The 24,113-nt window shown below is 51.3% G+C and overlaps 1 protein-coding gene and 1 long non-coding RNA gene across 9 annotated transcripts in view; one reads left to right on the top strand and one right to left on the bottom strand.

The window, feature by feature from the left end:
• The window catches only part of CRTAC1 (cartilage acidic protein 1), a 135,274-nt gene that overhangs the window by 37,106 nt on the left and 74,055 nt on the right, over positions 1 to 24,113 (bottom strand). For all 6 annotated transcript variants that reach the window (XM_079137837.1, XM_079137834.1, XM_079137833.1 and 3 more), the window contains exons 3-4: positions 15,194 to 15,390; positions 3,832 to 3,968 (exon numbers count right to left, since the gene is read on the bottom strand). In XM_079137837.1, the coding sequence (XP_078993963.1) occupies positions 3,832 to 3,968; positions 15,194 to 15,390 (334 nt within the window). The remainder of the gene's footprint in view (positions 1 to 3,831; positions 3,969 to 15,193; positions 15,391 to 24,113) is intronic.
• LOC306659912 overlaps positions 1 to 24,113 on the top strand; it is a 39,156-nt gene that overhangs the window by 3,909 nt on the left and 11,134 nt on the right. Inside the window, exon 1 of one of the 3 annotated variants that reach the window (XR_013763484.1) lies at positions 3,974 to 4,108. The exons of the other annotated variants lie outside the window; for them this stretch is intronic. This is a non-coding gene — a long non-coding RNA (uncharacterized lncRNA). Of the gene's footprint in view, positions 1 to 3,973; positions 4,109 to 24,113 lie in introns of those variants that run through there. 3 annotated transcript variants of the gene reach the window in all.

Genomic DNA, 24,113 nt, shown 5'->3' with positions numbered 1-24,113 from the left:
CTGCTAACATAGAAGCTCCTCACCATGGGAAGTGCAGAAGAGGTTTCCTAAGTGGACTCTCGGTCAGGTGAAGTGGAGGAGAAAGAATCTTCTAGGCAGAGATGAGAAAGAATGGTATATGCAGGGATAACACAGGTGTTGGTTCAAAACTACTGGACTGTGAAACACAGGGTGTCAAGTGTCAAGTGAGGACTCTGGTGAGGTGGTGAGGCTGCTCCCCAAGGACTCTGCCGCCCCTCTGCCCACACCAGTGTGGGTTACCTGAGTCTCTACCCAGTTCCTGGGAAATCTATGTTTTACCTATCTTGCTACTCAAAGTGGTCCTTGGACCACAGCATTGGTGCTATCTGGGGCCATGTTAGAAATACAGAATCTCAGCCCCTCCCAGGCCTGCTCAATCAGAATCGGCCTTGTAACAAAATCCCACCAGTCCTAGGAGAAACTGGAGTTTGAGAAACACTGCTTCAAAACATGCCTTTTTTTTTTCTTCCTTTCTTTATTTTTATTTTTATTTATTTATTTATTTTTGTGCTACTGGTGATTGAACCCTGAGCTACATCTCCAGCACTTTAATTTTTTATCTTGAGGCAAGGTCTTGCTAAGTTGCCCAGGCTAGCCTTGAACTTGGGACTCCTCCTGCCTCCGCCTCCTGAGTCGCTGGGAGTGCAGATGTGTGCCATCGCACCTGGCTAAAACATGCCTCCTTGATTAAGGGAGAACTTTAAAAGGTTCTCACCCATGGCTGGAGCTTCGTGTGTGGGATGGATGGATGAAGAGTGGATGAAGGAGGCCAAATGGGAAAGTGCAACTATTACGAACCATTCCTAACCCCACCAGCTGTTAGCAAGCTCATCAACAAATGGGCAATTAAGCCCAAATGGACTGAGATGCACTTTGCTAGAAATTAGGAGATTTATAAATTTCAGTTATACCTAATTTCTTATTTCAATTTATTGGAGTGATAAAGCAGATAAACAGAGATGTGTTATAGCTGTAGAAGATTGAAGAAATTCACATATAAACTTAACCATAATAATTCCAAGAGGGTGGGATGATTCCATGGGGAAGGAGAATATTTCTGGAGATTTTTCTGTGCTTTAGCCTACATCAGAATCACTTGGGGGCCCTATCATTACGGTTTCTGATTAAGAGGTCTGGAGTGGGCCCTGAGAATGTGCATTTCTAACAAGTTCCCAGGTGAAGGGAATGCTGCTGGTCTAGAAACCCACTTGGAGAAGCACTGATCTAGGGCAATTAGCCTGGGTCCAGCCTCTGCCCTCCAACTGGCCCACATCCCTGGGCACATCCCTCCCCATCTGCAGGTTGCATCTCTGCACATGCTAAATGAGGATCATATTCCCCCTGCTTCCTGGCAGGGTTGTTGAGAAGATGAAATGAGACAACGTATGTGAAATGTCTTTGAAAAGATAAAAATGCTATATAAACATGAGGCATAATCATTATCGACCAGGGAACGCTTCTTGTAAGAGATCGGCTTTGAGCTGAGTCTGGAAAGGTGGGTGAGTGAGGAGGCAGCTGAAGATAAAGAACAGGAGCTCAGGTGTTCCAGGTTTGGGTAGAGAATGAAGGAGTGCAAAGGGAGGGGAAGGGAACCACTTGTGGTGTGGCGGGGTCCATGGCTCTCAAATTTCAGCCTGCATCAGAATTGCCTGCAGGGATGGAGGAACCCAGGATGCTGGGCCCTGTCCCCCATTTCCTATTCTGTCAAGTCTGGAAGATGGAGTGGAGTGGGACCTGAGAATTTCCATTTCTAACAATGCTGATGCTCCTGGTCTGGAGATGACACCTTGAGATCCACTGACCAGCTAGGTAGACCAGATGCCCCTTGATAGGGGTTGTGGGGCTAAGAGGGGACGATTGGGGTGAATGCTGTAATACAGCCTGTGGTTAGAAACAGGAGTCTGATCATTTCACCCAGAGATGGGTAGCAGAGTGTATAAAGGTGTCTGTGGCATTTTGGGGCAAGCGGGGCTCAATTCCTGGCTTTGCCTGCCCCTTACCATGTGACCAATGTCAAGCTGTTTAACTGCTCGAAGCCTTAGTTTCTGTATCTGTGAAATGGTATAAAGAGAGCCTCTACAACATAGGTTTCTTATAAGGACTCCTGCCATGCGGGCTGTCAATCACTCAGCACAGGACAGGGCAAGCAGTAAGTCCAGTCCAATAAGCACGAGCTGCTCTTACCATGGTGCCCATTACTCCTGTTTTCCTACACCACATCCCATTCCTCTCTCTCGGCTTCCACACTGGCCTTGACCTCTCCCTCACATTTTCCAGGCCCTAGGATGGCCAGGGTGGTGACTGGAGTCCAGCAGCAGCTCCTCCCAGGTCCACGCTGCCTGCCGGGCTCTGGCTTGGGAGGCTGAGAGGTAGCACCCTGCTTTGGTGCCAGGGTGCTTTTTTTTCCTTTTCATTTCGCACGGAGCCTTTGTCCTGTGGTTAATTGTGTGGGTGTGCAGATGACCTTGTTAGGACAAAGAGTGCATCTCCTCACGATTAACCTTCACGCCCTTCCCACCGCTTCTCAGAGAAGTTTTGTGCTTTAGCTAGTGTGGGAAGCCTTTGTCCTGACCCAGGGAGACAGGAAGCCAGGAGGAGCAGGGCAGGAGGCTCCAGCTGTGGCCAAGCCTGGCACCCCTTTGCCCCTTCCCATTCTCTGGGGCTATTCACAGGGTCGCCTTTCCATCCCCTCCCACCAGGCAGGAGTCCAGGTGGCACAGATTCAGGTCAGGGCTAAATGCAGTTTCACAGCCCAGCTTGGCTTCTCCTCTCAGCACCAGCTTGTTAAGAAATAAATATTTATACCTGGCACCTGCCTTCTCCCAAGGCCTGGAGGCCCCTGCTGTGAAGATTCACGCTGAATCCCCAATCCCCTCGGTGCCATCTCCATCCAAAGTGAGCCCAACCTCTTGCCCCTGCCCTAGAACAGGGGCCAGAGATGCTCCCATGGAAGCAGGGCAGCAGCTGGGTCCCTATTCAGTGTGGCTGTTTATAAAGCCAAGGAGGTGGGTGGCAGGGGAGCAGGTGACAGGAGGGATAAATCACCTGCACAGCGAGCCTCCAGCTCTGGCTAGATCTGCTGGGACCCAAGCTCGGGCGGGCGCTGCTCCCTACATGGGGCAGATGGTTGCAGCTGCTCCTGCCCTCCCAGCTCAGCCAGAGTTCCCCATTCATTTTGGGATGGGTGCCTCTGGGTAGGGGGCACTAGCAGGGCAGAGGGTGCTGATGCAGCTATCGATTTGCTAAAGTGCCTGCACATGTGGGCAGCCCCGCACTTGCCTACCTCTGAGCCCCTCTGTGGTGCCTTCATCAGTTCCATGTGTATTTCTAGGGGGCCCCAGGGCACCAAGCCTGGCTCGCAGGAGGCACTTGATACATGTTGGTTGAATGAATCAATGAACGAAAGAGCACAAGAGTTAGAGCTAGAAGGTTTTGCATCATATCCTAGCTGTGCCATCAATGTCTTTTGAGTCCCCATGTTAAGTCACTGCTACAAGTTGGGGCTCAGTCCCCACAAGTGTCTGATGGATGCAATGATGACACCAGGCTGCTTCTTCACAGGTGGCTGGAAGGGCCCCAGGGGAGGAAGGATGTGAAAGGTACATCCGAACTCACCCTGCAAGTCTTGGTTGTTAGTATTTAGTACCTGCTTTGTGCAAGACCCTGTGGGAGCCCACCACAGTGTGCAGCCTTGGTGAGGCAGCTCTGTCGCCAGTCTGTCACAGGACATCTACCTGGTGGCTCCTCTCCTACAGCCACATCACTGTATGCTTCCACTTCTTCCCAGGCCCCATGTGCCCCTGCACTCACCTTCCTGTCCACACAGGCCACAGAGCGTCCTGCAAACAGGCTGGCCACACCCCGGGCCACATTGACCTCGTCACTCAGGATGTCTTCCCACCGGTTATTGCGAAACTTGAACAATTTGTCCGTGTATGTGGCCACCCCTGGAGAGAGAAGGAAAGGAGGATCAGATTGGATGGATGGACCAGGGTGCAGATTCTGGCCTCTGGGTGTGTCTCCTGGGACCTGTTGCAAGGTGGCTGGGACCACGGCGGTTCTTAGCTTCAAGCAAGATCTCAAGTAGGTAGGACTCTGTATTTGGGGGTGCTTAGATGTTTTCAGTTGTGAACTTGACCCTCTGGTTGGCTTAGGCTGAGGGAGACAGCCTGGGACAATGGTTATGAACTTGGGGTTTACAGTAAGGGAGAGGAAGTCACAATCTCATTTCTGCCTCCATTCTACTTTTGGGTTCCAGACTTTGGGCAAGTTGCTTGGTTGGGATCAGTTTTTCTGTTTGTAAATGAGAATGACAATAAAAACTACAGTCAAGTTTATGGCAAGGAATAAATGAGAAGCTGCCCATTACAGGTTTGGCACAGTGCCCCCCAAAATGGTAGTTACTATTAGATGGAAATGATTTTCCCCATTTTATAGATGAGCTACTCTCCAAGGTCCTTTAGAGACGTGAGCTCCGCACTGCAGGGATTTGGTGAAGGTTAGTGACTCTGTGAGTGTGTAAATGTGTGAGTGTGACAGCGAGTGTGTGGCTGAGGTGCGCATGCGAGTGTGAGCATGAGATCCGGCAAGTGTGCAAGGGTAGGGAGGCAGGTGGAGCGGATTTGTGGGGGGAGAGAGTGTGAGTGTGAGGATGAGTGTGTGGCTGAGGGCACAGGGTCAGAGTGTGCAAGTGTGTGTAAGAGAACAAGTGAGTGGGAGGAGAGAATGGGTGCAAACATGTGCGTGTGGTGGGTGTGGGAAGGTGAGGGAAGGAGTGTGAGTGGGTGTGAGTGTAGGCTTGCCGTGAGAGCCGTGGATCCCAGCCAGGGGAGGACAAGGGACCTCTAGGCCTCAGTTTTCTTATTTGTGAAAGAGAATGGCCGTGGCAACTGCGTCCCAGTTTACCACGAGGGTCTGAAGGGTGTTGTTTGGGGCTTCCTGAGACCTCAGATGGGTCGCTCAGATGGGAAGCACCATTGGTGGGATCTGGAACAGGCCTCAGGGATGCTGACTGGATACGGAGCAGGGCCACCCGATCCCTGCCTACACTGGAGAGGCAGCTGAGGCCCTGATCCACGGAGGAGGGAAAGCCTCCTCATGGGGAGTGAGCCAGGTCTGCAGCGTGACTGTAGGGGAGGTTTGTGGGGAACCACAGGTTGCAGGTCTGCCCAGCGCTGAGTGGCTGGGGAGGGAGGCCCACAGGGGGAGCTGAAGCCCTGGTAAGCTCTTTATCCTCTTCTGGCGTCAGTTTCCTCATCTGAGAATCGTGATAAGAGCTGTGCCTTGTGCTCAGCATAGATGTGGGCATCACATGAGAAAACACACATGATGCCCTGGTCACAGGTCCTGCAGGCTGAGGCAGGGCAGTGACAGCTTCCCACCACCGCAGGCCCACAGCCCCTGGCAGACACCCCTGGGTCCCAATGTGTCTAGAAGTTTAGATTTTTATTTTAGACAGGTAACCTGGTGTGCATACCATTGGCTACATAACACCCCAGCAGGGACTGGGGGTGGCACCCCATAATTAAACACATTAATATTTCTGCAGTTAAACATGAATATTCACGTTAAGTGGGACAAATAAAGCTTATAAATAGTTCACATCAGCTCAGGCTATGTTTTGTTATCCATTGAGTTTCCCACAAACTTAATAAAAGCGTTTGAGGCTTCCAGAGTGTTTTGGATTTCAAGACTGTGGAGAGGGGCTTGGATTTGGGCTGCTGTCATCACGGCTGTTCTGGAAGCAGTGGCAAGCTTGTCATCACTTCCAGATGCCCGGGGGCCTCTGAGGATGGCCCTTGCAGGCTTTCAGGTTTCCAGCCTTCACCAACAGCAAGCAATGCTTGTCCATCTCTGTCAAACCAGGGACCCCTTAGCTGGCTTGGTTCCCTCCTGAAATGCCTTGGTTACACTCCTCCAAAACTTGGGTTGAGAAAGCAGCTGCTGGCAGCTGGAGCTGGCAGAGCTCTGATAGGCACCTCTGGATTCAGTGTGAGAAATTTCTGAAGCCACCAAGCTCCTGCCTCAGCTAGACGAGAAGGAAAAAATTGGCCCGAGGGTATTCGGTTCCCTTCTGTCTGGCTCATCATCTCTAGTTCCTCCTGCCCACTGAGGCAGCGCTTCCCAAGTGTGCTTTGTGGAGCCCCAGTCCACGCCAGTTGCCTGGAGAAAGGATTCTGTTTCACCTGAGTTTAGAAAAGACTACACACTCGCCTAACTCCCGAATAGTTTCAACAGACATCCATCTACTAAAACTTTGAAAACTCCTGCAATAAATTACCCTCTTAATTTTATCAAGTCCAGCCTTTCCCAAACATACTTGGCCATGGAAACCCTTTGTGAAGCTCACCTATGCAGTGCCCCAGAGAACCGGCACTGATCTTGCAGGTTGCTGTCCTAGGGTGCTGAGCAGGCTCTGGGCTTTGTGGCCAGAGGAATTTGGGGTGCCATGTGCTCTTAGCCTCTCCCTCTTGCCAGCCTCCTGGCTCTGAGCTCACCAGTGACGCCCAGAAGAATAAACTAATTAAGGTAAAATGTGCAACAGCGATGCAGAGTCTTGTAGATCATAAATGGGAACGGCAAAATCAATGGCAGCCCTTCTGCAGGCAGAGGCCCAGAGGCCTGGGCGACAGGAGGGATGGGAGCCTGTGATTTAGGAAGAGCAAACTCGCTGGCAGCTGCAACCTGGGTAATTAGGTGTGTCAGGAAGACAGATAAACAGCGAGCTGTGCGGGTCGATGGCACAGGCAATAAACACCCAGCACTAGCCCCTGGTCCGTGTCGGCCTGTCCGCCTACCTCCTGGCTCCTGGTAGTGGTACTCTGCCCTAGGGCCCCTCACCAAGGCAGGGACACAGCTGCTCCGGGAGTGGAGAGGCTGCTAGGAACAGCAGAAGGGGACTCTCTTGGGTCCCTGGGATAGACAGGAGGGCATTCAGGGGAAGGGTGGCTCTCTGGAGAGCACACAGGCCCCATGAGAAGCAAGTCTTAGAATTCCCATTCCAGGCCGATTCTGGCACCTTGATATTCAAGGAGCTTGGGAGCTCTGAGTCTGGTGGAGCTCCAGTTGCTGGTGGGTGACCAGTGGGAAGACTCGGTGGATAGGGTTCAGGTTCTCACCATGCACTGCCAGGTGCCGTATGAGACCTGGGGGAGAGACTGTGTCTATCCCTGACCCAGGGCACTTACTCTGCAGGACAAACAGGGTTGGGCAGAGGAGATGCCATGGGTCAGTGGTGAAGCTGGTACTACTGGACCCTTCCAGGGCCCTTTCTATGTGCCAGGCACCTCACACATAGGCACTCGCTCACCCCGTGAGTGAGGTACTGTTTTCAAGCCCACTGTACAGATGAAGTATCTGAGATACAAGAGAGAAGGAAACCTGCTTAATATCCCCAAAGACCAGCAGGCCAGGACAGGATGATACAGCTGGGACATGCCACGAAACCAGGATGGAAGAGGTCGCTGTAATCAGAGAGGGCCTTCTGGGGGAGGAGGCAGCTGACCTGACTTGGAGGGGCAAACTCCTGGGTATGCAGCACTTAGTATGGCCAGGCTCTGCACGAAGCACTTTCCTTTTCTTTTTCACAATCCTCATCTCATCCGAACCCTCTAATCCTGTTCTACAGATGGAGAAGTGGAGGGTTAGGAGGTAAAGTCAATTGCCCAGGGTCACAGAGCTGGTGAGTGGCGGACACGGAGTCAAAGCGAGATCTTTCTGAGTGTAAAGCCAATGCTGAGCACTGCACTCTGCAGCTTAGGCAGGCACAGGGGGATCCCGGGTTTACCCAGAGAGGAGGGTGCATGCAGGTGGGGGAGGAGAGACCTGGCAGAGCAGGGGACCCAGTAATTCCTGGGCTGAGGGCAAAGGGGCAAAAGTGGCTTCTGGTCTGGGAGTGTCAAAGGAAGATGGTGTTTGCAGAAAGATTAAGCTGGCAGTGGAGTGAGGGTTGGATGGGTTGGCATGGGAGAAAATGTAGTGGGTGGCCATTGTGGTAGGTGCTCAGGCCTGATTTGTGTGGCAGCCCTGGGGGTTGGGAGGAAGCTCTGGGTACAAGGGACTGCAGCAGAAAGGGCAGGGACTGGCCGGTGTGGCACTGGAACATCCACGGTGGGGATTCAAGCAGGGATTTGGGCCAGCTGAGGTGTGTGTATGTGTGAGGAGCTCGGCTTCAGACAGTGTGCACTCGAGGTGGTCACAGGGTAGCCAGGAAGGCACAGGCAAGAGGTCACTGGTCTTAAGCCTGCAGAGCAGCGAGGTTGGAGGCGGGAAGAGGGGAAGCCTAGGTCAAGCACTAAGTTCTGGCAGCAGCCTCACTGGGGCATGGGGGGAGGGGCAGAGAGGAGGAATCTTCAGACCATTCAAAACGGGGAAGGAGCTTCTGAGGAAGACCAGAGTCTCCAGAGCAGTGCTGTCCATCAGGCAAATGGTCTTCCATTCACTGCCCCATCATCCCTGCACACCCAGCTTTGCCCCGAGAGGGCAGCCTGGAGCCACTTGGAGCAGGAGTCAGGGCCATCAGGAGGTCTTCCTAAGGGTCACTGGTGTTATGCCTCCTCAGGCCTGCAGGCAGGTGACTTGACTGTGGTCTGAAACTGGGGGCAAAGAAGAGTGAACAGGCACGTGTGACAGGGCAGAGGCCTCAGCCTCTAACCTCACTCCAAGGCAGGGAGATCACTGCCCAACAGCAGGGTTGGGGGCAGCCAGTGACAGCCTTCCTAGGCTGACCAGGGGCAAGTCTTGCACTCTGTCTTTTTCATATCTTTAAAAAGGGATAATGAGAATGGCCACCTGTTCACCAGGTTGTGATGAGCTTTAAATTAGATAATGCATGTAAAGTGCTCAGAGCAATGCCCATGGTAAGGTCAGTAAACAATAGCATCCCTCTCCCCTTCCCCCTCCTCCCCCTCCCCTCCCCCTCCCCCTCCCCTCCTCCTCCTCCTCCTCCAGGGGATCGCAGGGCGGGACCAGGCAGGTCCTCAGTGAGCCACATCTCAGGAGGCAACTGTGACATTAAGTTAAATGCTTTACAAGACTCAGTCAATGGAAAGCCAGCAGAGCAGTGATGGCCTCAGGGGGAGAAAGAACTAGATCAGGCAAAGGACATTTCTCAAAAGAATCACTGGGGCTCCCCTGGTCCCACTGACAATCCCTGAGCCCGCCTTCCTTCCTCTGCCCTGGGGGAAGAGGGAATCCTGCCAGCACCTCCTACATCAGCCCCTCTAGGTCCCTCCATAGTCCTGCTGGGAAGGCTGGTCTTCATTTCACAGAGATGAAGTGGGGCTCCGGTCCCGAGGTTGCACAGCTTCCTGAACTTCAAACGGTGGTCCAGTGCCGCAAAGCCTCTCCCCAGTGTCCCAGAGCAGGGCAGCCCCCAGCCCCCAAGGAATCTCCTTCTTTGTTGGGACAAGCCCCAGTGGTCTCTGGGGCCCCTGCTCTTTATTGTGTGTTGGGCAGCCTGCTCCCTTCTCGCTGCTCACCGGGGTGAGAAGGCACAATGAGGGGGACCGGAGAGGGAGCCTGAGCCATCCCTGAGCTCATCTTCCCAAATGGGCCATGCTGGGCAGTTGAAAACCAGGACTTGGCATCCACGTGAAACCTGGCTGGGAGGTCAGGAGACCTGAGAATCCACTTTGGGGCTTAGAGAATCCTGGGAAAAGAGGGTGAAGTTCTCAGGCTTGACTGAGCACAGGAAACTCCTGGAGGTTAGAATAGGGCTTTGGGTCCAGTAGGCCTGGGGTAGGGCCCTAGAGCTTGCATTTCTAAGAGTTTCCAGCTGATTCCAGAGCCACACGCTAAAGTATCACACTGAATAGAGAGCTGCAGAGCCTTTGGGAGCAGTTGGAACTGGGCCTGGCTAAAGGGGCTGCTGGACAAGATGCTTCTCTCAAGAGCAAACCGCTCATCTGTTGTGTAGGCAGAAGAGGCCGGAAGTGTAGGCCGCCTGAATCCCCTTTCATTTCTGTAGTGTGGTAACTAACACCTCTTCTCCTCTCCTCTCCTCTCCTCTCCTCTCCTCTCCTCTCCCCCATCCCCTACCCTTCCCCCTACTCTCCCCTCCCTCTCCCCCCACCCTCCCCTCCCTCTCCCCCCCTCACTCTTTCTTCCCTTCTCCAAAGGGAAGAAACCTTGCAGAAGGTCTCTCTAGGTATGACATGCAGCCCAGCAACCATAAAAGAAAAGTCATAAATTCGAGTCCATAAAAATGAAAGTTTTCTACATTACAAAACCCACCATGAGCAAAGACAAAAGGAAAATGACAAGCAAGGGAAAATTATCTGCAACTCATATTTCAGATGAAGGGCTAATTTCCCTAATTTATAAAGAGGTGTTTCAAATCGATAAGAAAAAGACCAATAATCAATAGGAAAAAATGGGCAGAGGCTATGAGCAGACAAGAGTTTCAAATATATAAAAATATTCTCAGCCTCACTCATTTAAGAAAAATGAAAATTAAAACTACACTTGGAAATCAATTTTTTCCTATCAGATTGGCAAATCCAAAAAAAAATTGATAAAACATTGTGTTAGTGAGTGTTGGAAAGTGCTCACTCAGGGACATGGCTGATGGGAGTGTAATGAGTACTGTCTCTAGGGAGAGCCATTTGGCACGTCTATCAAAACTACATGTGTATATTCCTTTGACGCAACCACTGTTTCTATGAATTTATTTTACAAATAAACCTGCAATCATGGGAAATGGCATATTGTGCAGGCTTATTCATTCAGTGGCATTCTTTGTAAGGACAAAATGACTGCAAGCAATCTAAATGCTCACCCATAGAAGACCAATTAAATTGATGGCAAATCTATACAATGGAGTACTATATAGCCATAAAAAAATTAGAAAGGCTTCTGTAGACCGCCATGAAATAATACCCCAAATATATTGCAAATCAAAGAGCAGAAGTGTGAGCAGGGCCTGCTACTATTTCTGTAGAAAGGAGGGAGGCATATAAATTATTTTTTAACAGTGCCTTGTCTAATGCCCATTTTGTTGAATTCAGCAAGTGAAAATAAAGTGAGTGGTTCCCACTGACTTCTCACCACACTTGTGTTACCCCAGGCTAGTCACATGTGCAGGATTGCTCAGGGCCGCGCAGTGAGGCAGTTGGGGTGGGTCCGTGCAGAACCTTCAGGAGCTGCAGGAGGTCCTGAGTTCCTGGAGGATGAGGCAGGTGCTGGCACCTGCCTCTCATCACCCTTTGCCCTGCTTACCCTTTTACCTGGGTGGCACAGAAGAGCATTGTCTGAAAGTCCCTGGCTTATTTTTTCTAGGTCAATTAAGGCATCAGAGCGTTTCCTTCTTGGGGGGATAGTCAACCCCCCTCCCCTGCGGCCCATCTACTTCCCATGCCCACTTGGCACCCTCATCTGGCTGGTGTCTTTTTCACACCATGGTCTCTCCTCTTCCTGCTCCTAGGCTCTTGCCCATGGGCCAGGAGGAAGGCCTGTGGTTTCCAAGGACACTTTCAGAGGCTCTGTCTTTTTCATAGCCACAGAATTACAACAGCTACTGTTAGTGCTTCTGCAGTCCTGGTTGTCACAGTAAGAGATTTCCATTCGTTCTCCCAGTTGTTCATTCAAAAATAAGTATTTAATGTTTACTACGTGACAGGCACTTCCTTGGGTCCTGAAGGACAACAGTGAACAAGACCAAGTTCCTACCTGCTCCCACCCTCCGGAGGTAATACTAGTAGGAGAGGTGAACCCCTAACAAGAATGGAACACTTCGGTCAGGGGTAAATATTGGGAAGGAAATCTAAGCCACGGAAGGGCACAGGGACTGACCAGGGTGTGATTTTAGATAAGGTGTTCAGGGAGACCTTACTTGAGGATTGAACCTTGAGAAAATCAGTGGGAAAAGCATTTCAGGCAGAGGGAACAGCAAGTACAGATGCTTTGGGTGAAAATGTAGTGGGGAAGAGAAGACTGGAGGGAGGACTGGAAAGGCCGCACCAGGAGAGATGGTAATGACCTCAATACAGTCTGTGGACCGTTGGAGGGAGCTGAGTTTATGAAGCTGACTCATGATGTTTTTTCTTTCCTATGAATGAGAGAGTCAAGGCTGAGAGAGGCCACACATCTCACCCAAGGTCACCCAGTGAAGAAGGTGTAGGTCCAGCTGATTCCACAGGACACTGCATGGTCTCAGCCTCTTCCAGGGACTCCAGTGCTGACACCCCAAAGGCCAGCTGAAGGAAGGGAGAGCGACTGTTTTTCTGCAGGTGCCTCTAGCATCCTGAAGGCCATGGACTGCGCTGGCTGGGGTTCCTGGAGTGGCTCTCAGGATCTCCCACAGTGTGCCAGGTGGCCATGGCTGAGTGCCGTGCCAGCTGGACCCAAGAAGTGCTGACCTGGCACAAATGTCCCGGCTCCACACCCCAGCCCCTGTCGATGAATCAATTGGATCACTCAACTGAAAAATTAACTCAAACCCACAGGTATCCCTCAAACCCACAGAAGGTCACCAAGAGGTATGGGCCTGGGGCTGAGGCTGCTGGGCACTGTCAACCTTGCCCCAGCTCTGGGCCTCTGAGCACTTATGCCTTATGGCCCTGGCCTTCCTGGGCCTCCACCTAGCCTGCCTACCCTTGCCCTCTATTGGCAAACCTCTGCTCAGGCTCAATGGCTCAGTCCCTCCAGCTCTTCCTGGACTTATTTATCCAATTTTAATTGAGCGTTCAGGATGGTCAAGGTCTGGCTCCAGCCATTAGGGATCACGGGATGACCAATGCAGGAACTTTATCCTCAAGGAGCTCAGAGTCCTGGGGGCTGGGGGCGGGGGTTTGGATCCTTGGAGAAGGAGGCTGGGTTGGGGGAGACTGTGAGCTTCAGGACGGAATTTTTGTGGTTCATGCACTGGTGTCCTCATTGCCTAGAAGAGTGCCCGGAACTCAGTAGGTGCTCAGTGGAGTGGAAACATCCGTGGGTGGATGGGGCCATGGCTGGGCTGAGCATGTAACTGGCAGATTCTGAGGCAGTGGCCCTCATCTTAGGCCACGAGCGGGCACTAGCTGGGAGCATTACAATCTGCTAACTGGGTCCGTCTGCAGGCTTGTGTTGGGTTGCCTGTGTGTTGGGGCACAGCTCAGCTGGGTTGTTGGAAGCTTCTGGGGCAGCTGGGCAGGGAAACCACTGCCCTGGGATCCACGGGGGAGCACTCTTAAGAGTGTGGGAGGGCTCACAGCCACAGACACCCTGGGGCCTCATACGAGTGCTCTGTGTTAGCTGAGTGGGGGCGAGTCTGTCCCTTCCTCTCTCATCCTGCCTGCTGAACCCACCTAGGACAGCCCTTCCACGGCTGTCCCTGTTCTTGCTTCCTGGCCTTCCAGAACCTTCCTGGGGATTTGCCCCTTCTATGACACCCCTTGATGCTGCTCCCTTCCTGACCTTGCCCCACATTAAAGAGTTGATCAGCCCATCAATTAATTGTGTCCTAATCCAATCTTGGCTTGGTTGGAGAGAGGGCAGTAAATCCAGCTGGGTAATCATGCCCTGATATTTGTGTAGGGATAATTACCATCTCTCAGGCATCACTTGGTGGCAAGATGAGATGAAAACCCATAAAACACCACTCGGGGCTGTGGCTCATTGTTTCTTGGCTGCACAAGCCTGGCTGCCCGCCAGCCAGCGCCGCCCATCCTGCCCCTGGCGTGGGCCCCAACCTCTTCCCCTCCCATTCATGCAGAGCTCAACATCGGGGCAGAGCAGGGCTGGATCCTGGCCTGGGCCTGACGGTCCATAGGGCAGCATTATGGCTTGGGGGATAGCCAGTGTGCAGGAGTGGGGGACAGGAAAGGGGGCCCCAGGGCCAGACAGTCAGAGCCTCCAGGAGGCTGTGGGGGGTCCAGGACTGTGCCTGCACAGGTCTTAACCATGCAGAGCCAACCCAAGTGCTTACTGCCATCTGGAGGAGCCCAGAGCACATCCAGTCTGCCTCTCCCAGGGGATGCCATGGCAGGGCTTTCCCGCAGATGGTATGGCCCCACGGGCGTGGACGGCATTCTAGTGGGCCAGGGCCAGGTTGGAGAAAATGTGATAGTTGGAAGCAGGGATCTACCTTGTCCCACAGCCCCCAAACACAGCCCCCAATTGGTGAAGCCCTGAGTGCCCACTGCCTGTCAGACTCGCTCCAAGCCCCAGAGGATATGGATTGAGTAGAGCCGTAGACAGTCTTGACTGAAAGCAAGGATCTGGAGTCAGACCCCTGGTTTCAAGTCCTGGGACTTACGGGCTGTGAAGTTTTGGGCAAGTCAGGTCACCTCTTGTGCCTCATTTTCCTCAACTCTAAAGTAGGACTACTGGTGCCTTCCTGGCTGAGTTGTTGTGGGCTTATGAAAGAGCAATAAAGTGTGGAGATGGGGGCCTGGCACACAGTAGGTGCTCCTTAAGTACTGGTTTTTTGGGCACTGTTATTTAGCCTTCTGGGCATTGACTTCCTTCATCCATTCCTTAGTGTATAGAACCTTGCTACTCAGAGTGTGGTCCCTGGACCAGCAGCATCATTAAGGCCTGGGAGCATCAATAACGCAGGTTCTAGATGCCCCCAGCCTGCAGAGCCAGAGCCCACATTTACACAAGACCCCCAGGTGACTCAGAGGCACACTGCAGTTTGAGAAGCTCTGGCATAAGATCCATGGACTCAAGGTCTGCCTTCCTCAAAGTTGTATCCCCCTACTTCCCAGTCACTCAGCACCTCTGTCTGGGCAAGAAGCTGTGGAATCGGCATGAGCGAAAAGCTGTGGGGGCCCTTGAAGGATTTAAAAGCAGTTGAGAAAGACCCCAGGAGAGCATAGAGGGTGACTCCAGGGACCATCTTCTGGCTACAGAAGCAACCCATGGGAGGGGGACAGAGCAGAACCACAGCAGGAGCAGTGGATGGTGGGAGGGGCAGAAGAGGGAGACGGGCTGCTCAGATCAGAGGTGACGGGGACACACAGCCTGTTCATGTCATTCAACCTTAGTCCAGGGTGCAGGAGATGAGAATCCCAAACTTCCTCACAAGAGAAGAAGAGGTCAACTGAGAGTCTCTGCTGGACATAGGGAGGTCCTGGAGGCAGAGGAGACTGTGCCTGGAGCCAATGACATTAGCCTGAGGATGGGCCAGGGTCCCCAGGGCCCTCCCTACCATTGGTGTCAGGAGAAAGAGGCCTGAGGCCCCACTGCTTACCTGAGAAGGCATTATTGGTGTTGAGGAAGTAGATCTCCTCGCGGCCATCCCCGTCAATGTCGCAGGCTGTGACCCCGATGGCGTTCCCCTGGCGGTCCCGCAGTGCATAGTAGGGTGAGCTGCGCTCATCTACCGCGATGTTCACCAGCCGCTTCTGGGCCCGGTCATACTTCAGAACCAGGTTGGGGCCATTGTACCTGGAGGAGGACGGGGAGGGGACATTGGGGAAGAGCTGCAGGACCCGCCCAGCCCACCCAGGGAGAGCAATGGCCTGTGGAGCAATTCACCCCCAGGGATTCCCAGGGAGCCCTGACTTGAGGGTCATTGGAAGTTTGATGAATGTCCCAGGATCAGATAGGACCCAGTCAAGATGAGAGTCAACTGGACCCCGATAGGTCCCAATATAAGGAGTGGGGTGAAAGATGGGAGTGGGCAGTGACAACCCTGTTACCAAAAGTCTGACTGAAGAAAATGAAATTTCCCTAGCGTTTATCTTGGCCATTTCAATGTAAAAGGCGCCGCTTACATAAATGACCTCATTAATTTAAATCTAACAATTATCAAATGAGATTGGCATGGGGGTTGTATTATTAACCCATTTTACAGACGAGGTGACTGGTGAGGTTCATCAGGGAAACTGAAGCTCAGAGGTTTCCCAAGGTAACACCATCGTCAGGTGCTGGAGCTGGAGCCCAGGGCCTTTCTGCTCTAACAAGAGACCTAGCATGAATGAGCCCTGGAGAACAGAAGGCTGTGACTCCGAGGATGGAATAACTCTCTCCTGACAGGAAGTCCCACCATTTACAAAGTCATATGAAATTACTGTCTTCCATGAGAGAATAGGGACCCATCTAAGGTTACCAGGCAGACCTGCTCTATCTCTTTTCCTAAGGAGCTCAAGACAAAAGATAAAGCTGCCCATTACTCCTCATCTCTCAGGCCAACACTTCTGGTCCTCTTTTGTACCCACGAGGCTTCCTTGCCACACCACGGTCCCAGGCCTGTCTTGCCTCAGGTGTTGTTCCCTCTGGGATGCTGCTCCTCCAGATATTCACACAGCTGGCTCCCTCTGTCACCACCTCAAGGTCCTCACTCAACTGCTCCTTCTCAGGCAGGTCTTCCCTGACCACAGTCTCGAAGTCCACAACCACCACTGCCCTGGGCTCCTTCTCCCTTGCCCTGATCTCTTCCCCACAGTTTCTTCCACCTGTAATCCATCTGCTTGTTTATCTCTTCCTTCTCTGGTTGTCCGTTGGAACATCAGCTTCCACGAGAACAGAACTCTGTTCATTTTGTGCCTGAATACCTGGCACACAATAAGTGCTCAATAAATATTCAAAGAGTGACTGAATGAATGAAGCCTCAGAGCCTATGTCTGAGGTCTAAGGGTTTACATGCCCATGGCCTTGACATTTGGAGAAAATGAAGCCCCGGCAGGACAGCAGTGAGCCTAAGGCTACCCCCCAGGCAGCCTAACCACAACTGTCAGAAGACCTCCCACTTCCTGGAAGCACCAACCCATCCTGAGATAGGTCTAGATGAGGAGAACCTTGGGAAGGGCAGACAGAACCCTCCAGATCTTTGGGAGAGATCACTTCTTTCTTTTCTGAAACAGATCCCGACTGGCCTTCTCTTTTGAAACCAAGATACCGAAGCCAGCAAAGTTTGGGGGATGCTGAGCAGCTGGCCGGGTGCCTTCTGGCACCCACAGTGTGCAGAAGGAGAGACGGGGCTTGCGGGGGGCTGAGTCAGCACCCAGTGATGGAAGGTCGCACCTTAGGTACCTTGAAAAAGTGCATCTGAGGCTGTGCATCAAGGGCGCCACGTCACCTCTGGAGACTGTCTAGGCAGGGGAGACAGATGCTTGGGTTCCAGCGCTGTCAGCAGCTGGCTCCAGCCCCAGGGGACAGAAAGTGCCTTGAGAGTGTTAAACCATGGTCCCCAAGGCCTTGGGGCCTCTGCTCCCCCATCAGTACTGTGCCTTGGAAGATGACTGTATTCACAGAGCGCTTGAGCTTTCTTAAAAGCGTTTCATGCATTGTCCTGCTGGAGCACTGCACAATCCCAGGAAGAAGACATTTTTCTAGAACAGGAAACTGAGGTAAAATGACGTCCAAGGATTCACAGACTCCAAGTGGCAGCAATCGGGCCTCTAGTTACGTCTCCAGGGTCCAAAGTCCATGTTCCTTCCACTCTATGATGCCAACATTCTTGACCCTAGGCCTGCTTTTACCTGGCAGCCTCCCCCAAAGTAGTGACTCTGAGAAATAGCCTGAGGACTTCACGTAAATGGTGAAGATGATGATAGTCCTACCTTTCTACAGCACTTTACAGTTTACAAAATGCTTTCTCATCTTTGCTCTCCTTTGCTTCTTAAAGGTCTTAGCATTCTGCCAGAGGTTAGGTTGGAGACCTTGGGCTGGTCAGTTCCCCTCTCTAACAGCTGGGTTTCTCTTCGGTAAAATGAGAGAGTTGGGCTAACAAGAGGGACACAAGTGGGTGGACAAGTGCAGTGGTGGCGGTGTGCCTCTGGGTCTTTCATTCTCAGCTGCAGCCAGAGCGTTTTCATGTCGATGCATCTGATTAATTCATGCATCACCTTCTACAATTCTATGTTGGGCAGGGGATTCCAGAGCTGAAGTGTAGAAACCACTGGGTGGGGGCCTGGGGGTCCATGACTCTAACAGTGACCTTATCAGATGGGCAGAGCAGGTGTCTCCCCTTGGTTGTGGCTGGGGAGACTCCACACAAAGTCCAACATTGACACTTCTGTGCTCGCCACCCTCTGGATTCAGCCCCAACAGGAGGGAGGAACCATGGCCTCCCCACGTTTTGGAGGCATCTTTTTGCCCTGAATCTGGGGTGTCTGGCATATGCACAAGGTTCTTGTATCCATGGTAATGACCTTGGGGGAGAAGACAGCTGTGGCTCATCTGTTCTTGGAAGAAAATGGGGGAGCTAGTTCCATGGGATCCTCTGAGAGGATCGTGGGGTGAGGTTGCTAGGCCAGGTCAAATTCTTCGATCTGTTACAGAGTGAGCCTGAATCATGAGATGTCCCCAAGCCTACATGGTGGCCTGGACAGTCTGATGCTCTGCCTCTCTGTCCCCCGACCTGTACCCCTAGGTATGCCTAGACATGGAGCCCGCCCAACAGCTCCTGAGTGGGGTTCTTAACAAGCACTACGTAAGTCCAGGGGACAATGCTCAGGTTGCCAGAGCTTCCCTCTGCCTGGCTGCCCTTGGCTGGCCTGCTGCCCAGAGTCTCTTAAGATCCTCTCCCAGGAAAACCAGCCCATTCCCTCCCTCTTCTCCAGGGAGCTGACACTCGGTCTGCTTCCTTGTCCTGCCCTGAAGATGCTCTGCCCTTTCCAGCTGTGCCTGTGTCTTTGCTCAGCTGCAGCCGCGCCCCCTGTGGGGAATGTTCCGCCCTCCTGGCCTCCTGCAATGCCTGCCCCCACTGCCCTGGCTGGATGTGACCTTCTCTCTGCTGAATCCCCACAGGGTTTTGCACCTTGCTGGTTCCTGGGAGGGCAGAGGTGTTTGTGTCCCGATGTCCCTTCCCTCACTAAACACAAGCTTCTTGAGCCCAGGAAGGACACGGAGCGACTGCATCCCGCCATGTGCTGTACCTGGCGTGACGTGAGGCAGGAGAAGGTGACGTGGGAATGAGCAAGGGAGTGAATGAGTAGATCAGAGTAGTCGTGGGGGCCTGAGCAGAGCAGACCCCACATGCCCAGCACCGTACTCAGCACTTCAGACCACAATCTTACTTCATCCTGGTGGCGATCCCAGGATGGGGAGACCGAGGCACAGAGCTGAGACGACTTGCCCACAGTCACTCTGTGGCACCAGTGTCCACCCAGAGGAGCCTGGGAGCTGGATGTGAGCTACATGGGGTCACACATGTCCTCTCTCTAACACCTGCCGGAGATTGCTGGGCACTGGAGAAAACCAGGGGTCTCTGAAGCACAGTCAAATGGGCCAGGAAGTAGGACAAAGTCCCATGACCTTGACAGGCAGCTATGACTTCTAGTAGCCAAGGATGGGCCTGCTTGGGTCAGGCCAACGGCAGCTGGGAGTGGGCCTGGCTCTGCCAGTTCCTGGCTCTGACCTTGAGCTTGTCACTCAATCCCCTGAGCTTCAGCTGCGTCCTGAACTGGAGGCTGCTGCGTACCTCACAGGATAGCTGTGAGGATTAAGTGTGAGAGTGTGTGTGACAACGCTTGGTAAACTGTGAAGAGTTACACAACGACACCTTCTCACCGTCACTCAAAAAACACAACAGACCCCAGGCATGACCTCCTGCTCTGCCACGATTGCTTCCTAAGTTTCCAGACACTAGTGCTTCTTGTCCCGAACGTCCTGCCCTTGGACGCTCATCCTCCGTGGGGAGATTTCTTTATTCCCCATTTCAACCAAACTTCTCAAAAGGGTTGTCTTCACATGGTCTTCCACCTTCACCCTGACCGTGGCCCACCCCAACCCACCTTCCACCCTCAGCTTCCACTCTTGCCACTGTCATGGTTGGCTCTCACTGGCCACAGCTAGGGAGGCCCATTTGGTCCTTTTGCCTCTGGCCTCTCAGCAGTGCTGGGCACCACCGCTGCTCCCTCTGCCTCTGTCCCATCACTCCCTCATGACGCCTGTCCTCTCTGGGACTCAGGGCCACCCTCTTCTGGTGTTCCTCTCTCTGGCTTCCTCTCCTTTCCTCCATCGCAGTTTCTCATCTCCCCCCTCTTCATGTTGGGATCCCCAGGCCTGGTGCTGGGCCTCCTTCTCTTCTCTCCCCTCTCACTCGCCGATAATATCCATTCCCATGACTGACAACCCCCAAATTTATATCTCCAGCCCAAATGCCCAGCCCAAGCTCAGACTCATATATCCACCTGTCTACCTGACATCTCCCCCTGCATGTCCCTGGCCGTCTCTGATGGAACATGTCCAAAATGGAACTATTGATTGCTCCAGCTCTCCCTCCCTCAAATGGGCACCCAGGTGCTTAAGCCAGAAGTCTCAAGCCAGGTGTCCCTCCCCCTCATCTTCACATTAGCAGCTCATCTTGTTATTTCTACATCCCCAAAGATTTCAAATTCAATCTCTTCATTCCTCCCCAAGTCTCTGGGGGCCTCCTTCCCCTGTTTCTATTTGACCCCCATCTTATTTCCCCATTCTGTAGACAGAGCCATCTTTATAACACATAAGTAAGATCATGCCGTCCTCCTGCCTGGAACCATTTGGTGGATTCCACTGTGTTGGTGTGAAACACAGACTTGTCCTGCTCCTGGCCTGGGAGCCTGGCCCTGCCTGCTGTCCCTTGTCAACCTCCCCCAATCCCAGGGCCTCCTTTCAGCCTGGTGTTCCAGCAGGATGGCTCTCTATGCCTAGCTTGTTCCTACTGCTGGCTCCCTCTCATCTCTTAGGCCTCATCTTAAAAGGCAGCTCCTCAGAGAGATCTTGCCCTTCTCTGGTATTCCAATCCTGCATCTAGTTTCCTATAATTGTTCACTTACAGATTTCAAGAGGAAAGGGCTGTGCCTATTTTCTTTACTTCTGACTCCAAACATCTCTGGGCAAAGCGATGCTCAATAAATGCGTGTTGAGTGGACAGGAGGGAAGAAGCCTGGGGAAAGTACAAGAAGGTCTCTGGGCGGCTAAACAAAAGATGCACTGTGATGCTGGTCTCCTGTTTGATCTTTGACCCTTCAATTTTGCTAATTCCCCAAACATATGTACAAACAGAGCAATACAAAGAGTATGTGCAGAATTGGTGTTCTGGGTAAGGGTGAGGGAGAAGAGTCATGTGCTGTAGACAGATGCAGAGGGTCAGTGTTTGTTCTGTTGAGAATCACTGACCTGTGTGAAAAAAATCACTTAGGCAGTCACACGAGGGGAAGCCAGATAAAAGGATGCAATCATTGAGTACCTATTTGCTACCATTTATTATGCTAAACAATTTACATGTGATGTCTCATTTTACATAAACAGAAAACGTTTTTTGACAAAAAAGATTTGAAAGATATATGATGTGATATTGATTGTGGAAATTATGAACACAAAATTTTTTCATTAAAAAGGAAAATAATGAAAACATATATATCTGTCAGGGGACAGAGGCAGGGCAGAGAAAAGAGAAAGATGTGTATATACACAAAGAATGCAAGATAGAAACAGGGCATATAGATAGATGGAAATGGGGGACAGTGAGCTTATAACCACACACACCCAGAAAGAAATAGACATGCATGGGACAGGTGGGTAGACCCTGGAAAGACCCAAAGTTAGGGCTGATCAGCAGGACCAAGATGTTATCATAGAGAAACAATCTCGTCTGGTTCTTACTTTGGGTATTTCCTTAGATTTAAAAATACATGTTAAGTTTTCACAACTAAGGGATATTTCACTCATGGTCACTTCCATACCCTCATTTTATAGATGAAAAAAGTTAGTTTCATAGAAAAGTGATTTTCTGAAAGTCAAATAGCTAATGATTAGATAAACTAAATGGAAAGACAAACTTACCCCTTGGTCTAAATGAAGGATCAGAAAACTATGGTCTAAGGGGCAAATATGGCCTGTTGCCTATTTTTGTAAATAAAGTTTTACTGGAACATGGACATGCTCATTGACGAATCATCTGTAGCTGCTTTTGCGAAACAACAGAGTTGAACAGAGACTCTATGACCTAAAGCTGAAAATATTTATCATCTGGCTCTTTACAACAAAGATTGCCAACCCTGGTCTAAAGGATTGCCAACTTTATACGTTTTAAATGGTCCTCGTCAAAAAAAAAAATTAGAGTTAGTAAAAATTAATTTAGGATCAGTACTTGGGAATGAACTATTTCCAGAAACAAGTGTTTCAGGAAGGGTGAAGGTTGACTGTAAGGGAGTCTTTGGGGCTTAGGATGAAGATTGTGAGGCAAGACAATCTTTGGAAAAAAAGAGACAGAGAAGAGTTGCTCAAGATGACAATGAAGTTCTGTAGATGGCCTCTTTGAGGACCAGATGGCCATCTCTCAGGCCAAGAAATAAGCAGGAGCAGGAACCCTTCAACTGAGTTAAGTAAGTGGTGAAAGGGATGTGGCAGGTAGTCTCTGAAAGTGCCCAACGTCATTTCCTTTCTTCTCTGTATGCACATGTTACTCCACCATTGAGAAATGGAGTCTATTTCTCCTCCTCTTGCATCTGCTGGCTTTGTGACTTGCCTTAGCAGAATGTGGAGGAAGTGATGTTGGGTCAGTTCTGGGCTCATCAATTGTTATGTAGGGAATCTGACTACTTTGAGTCCACCGTGCACTGGAGAAGGCCAGGCTAAGCCCATGGAAAAGCACCAAAGCACAGATTTGTGAGCAAAGAACTTTTGGACCTTTCAGCCCTGCCCAGCCCATCTGACATCAGAAGGCAGCAGAGTGAGTGACATCAGCTTATGGCATGAACTACTTTGGGTCCTGACCAAATTTTCAACCTTCAGCATTGGGGGAAATAATAATCATTTTTGAGGCCACTAAGTTTTTGGAAAAGAAAGAAGATAAAAATAATCTATCCTCTCAGACCTGAAGAGAAGAATTTATCCCTGGAAAGTAGGAAAAAGGATTATTCACAAACCAGTGAAATTCTGAATGCACAGTAGGCATGTTTGTCCAACAGAGGCCCAGACCCTGTTGGCTTGGTAGTTGGAATCCAGAATATCTGAGTGTCTGGGCAGATATTCCACCTAAGGTGGAAGAGCAATAAGAAAGACAGAGATGCCAGACACCTCGTCTTTCAACTTCTCTTTTCTTTTGCAGTCGTATCTAAATGTTTCCCATTTTGAATGGACGCCTTTCAGCACTGATTATTTCTTTGGAAATGTGTGTAATGTTCTTTTTTCCTTTTTTACACACTTAATTCTTTGAAAGCCACAGAAATTCAATAGGATCAGAAAACATATGGAAAGGTATTCAAACAGGAGATTCCCAGATTGTATCCTAGAGTAAGATCTATCCGGGGGCCAGGTATCCACTTCAAAGGAGTGGAGCTGTCATAATAGGAGGGAACAGAGTGGGGAGGCCCCCCAGGGGAGGAAGGTGGATAAAGTTGAAAGGGCATCTCAGAAGCACACAGCAACCAGATTTCATCTTGATTTAGGAGCCGGGCAGGGTGGAGAAGACCCCACAGAGTGCTGTTGAAAAAAGGAACTTTAAAATGATAGAGAAAAACCTTTTGTCCTGAGGGGCAAATGGTTTTCCAAGAAAGGGGTGTTTGGTACCGAAAGGTCAGAATAATCTGTAGTGATGAGTGTCTGCGTTCTGTAAAAACTCCACACAGACTGATTGATTTATGCCTTGTTCTTAAAAAGATCTGTGCTCAGCATGTGCTCTGCGCCCTTGTAATTTCTTCTATTTTGATGAGTGCGGAAGCACCCAGAAGGCAGAGACCTGGCAGCGCTATCCCCATGGTACTGGGGGCAGTGGCAGGAGAACAGGTGCTCAGTTAAGCCTGTGGACGTTGATGATACTGTTGATGATGATGATGATGGTGAAGACTCCATCCCTCAAAGGCTGTTTCTGGGAAGAGGCAGCCAGGGAAGCCGGAGTTCCATCAACTGTCAAAAAAGGATTCAGGGGGACAGACAGAACTTGTGTTACCAGGGTTCTTGGGTTGCCAGTGACACACATGCAACCTTGAACTTGTGGAGGGATTTCTTTGCTCAGATGTCCACACTGCAGGCACAGCAAGGATGCAGTGAGGCCTCGAGGGTGACTGGAATGGGGGTTCTCAAACAGGAAGTGATGAGGTCTTCATTTTCCTGCCCTCTTCCTCTTCTGATTTTGGCCTCACACTCTTACCCTGTCCTGCACCAGGCTTGATCAGTGGCAGCACTTCCAGGCTGGTATTTCAGTGGAATATGCTTCCTTGCCTCAGTTCCAATGTGACAAG

Source organism: Sciurus vulgaris (genome assembly GCF_902686455.1).
Source record: "Sciurus vulgaris genome assembly, chromosome: 4".
NCBI classification, from domain to species: domain Eukaryota; kingdom Metazoa; phylum Chordata; class Mammalia; order Rodentia; family Sciuridae; genus Sciurus; species Sciurus vulgaris.
Note: the sequence above shows the minus strand (reverse complement) of the source record. Positions and strands in the feature narration are given on the sequence as shown.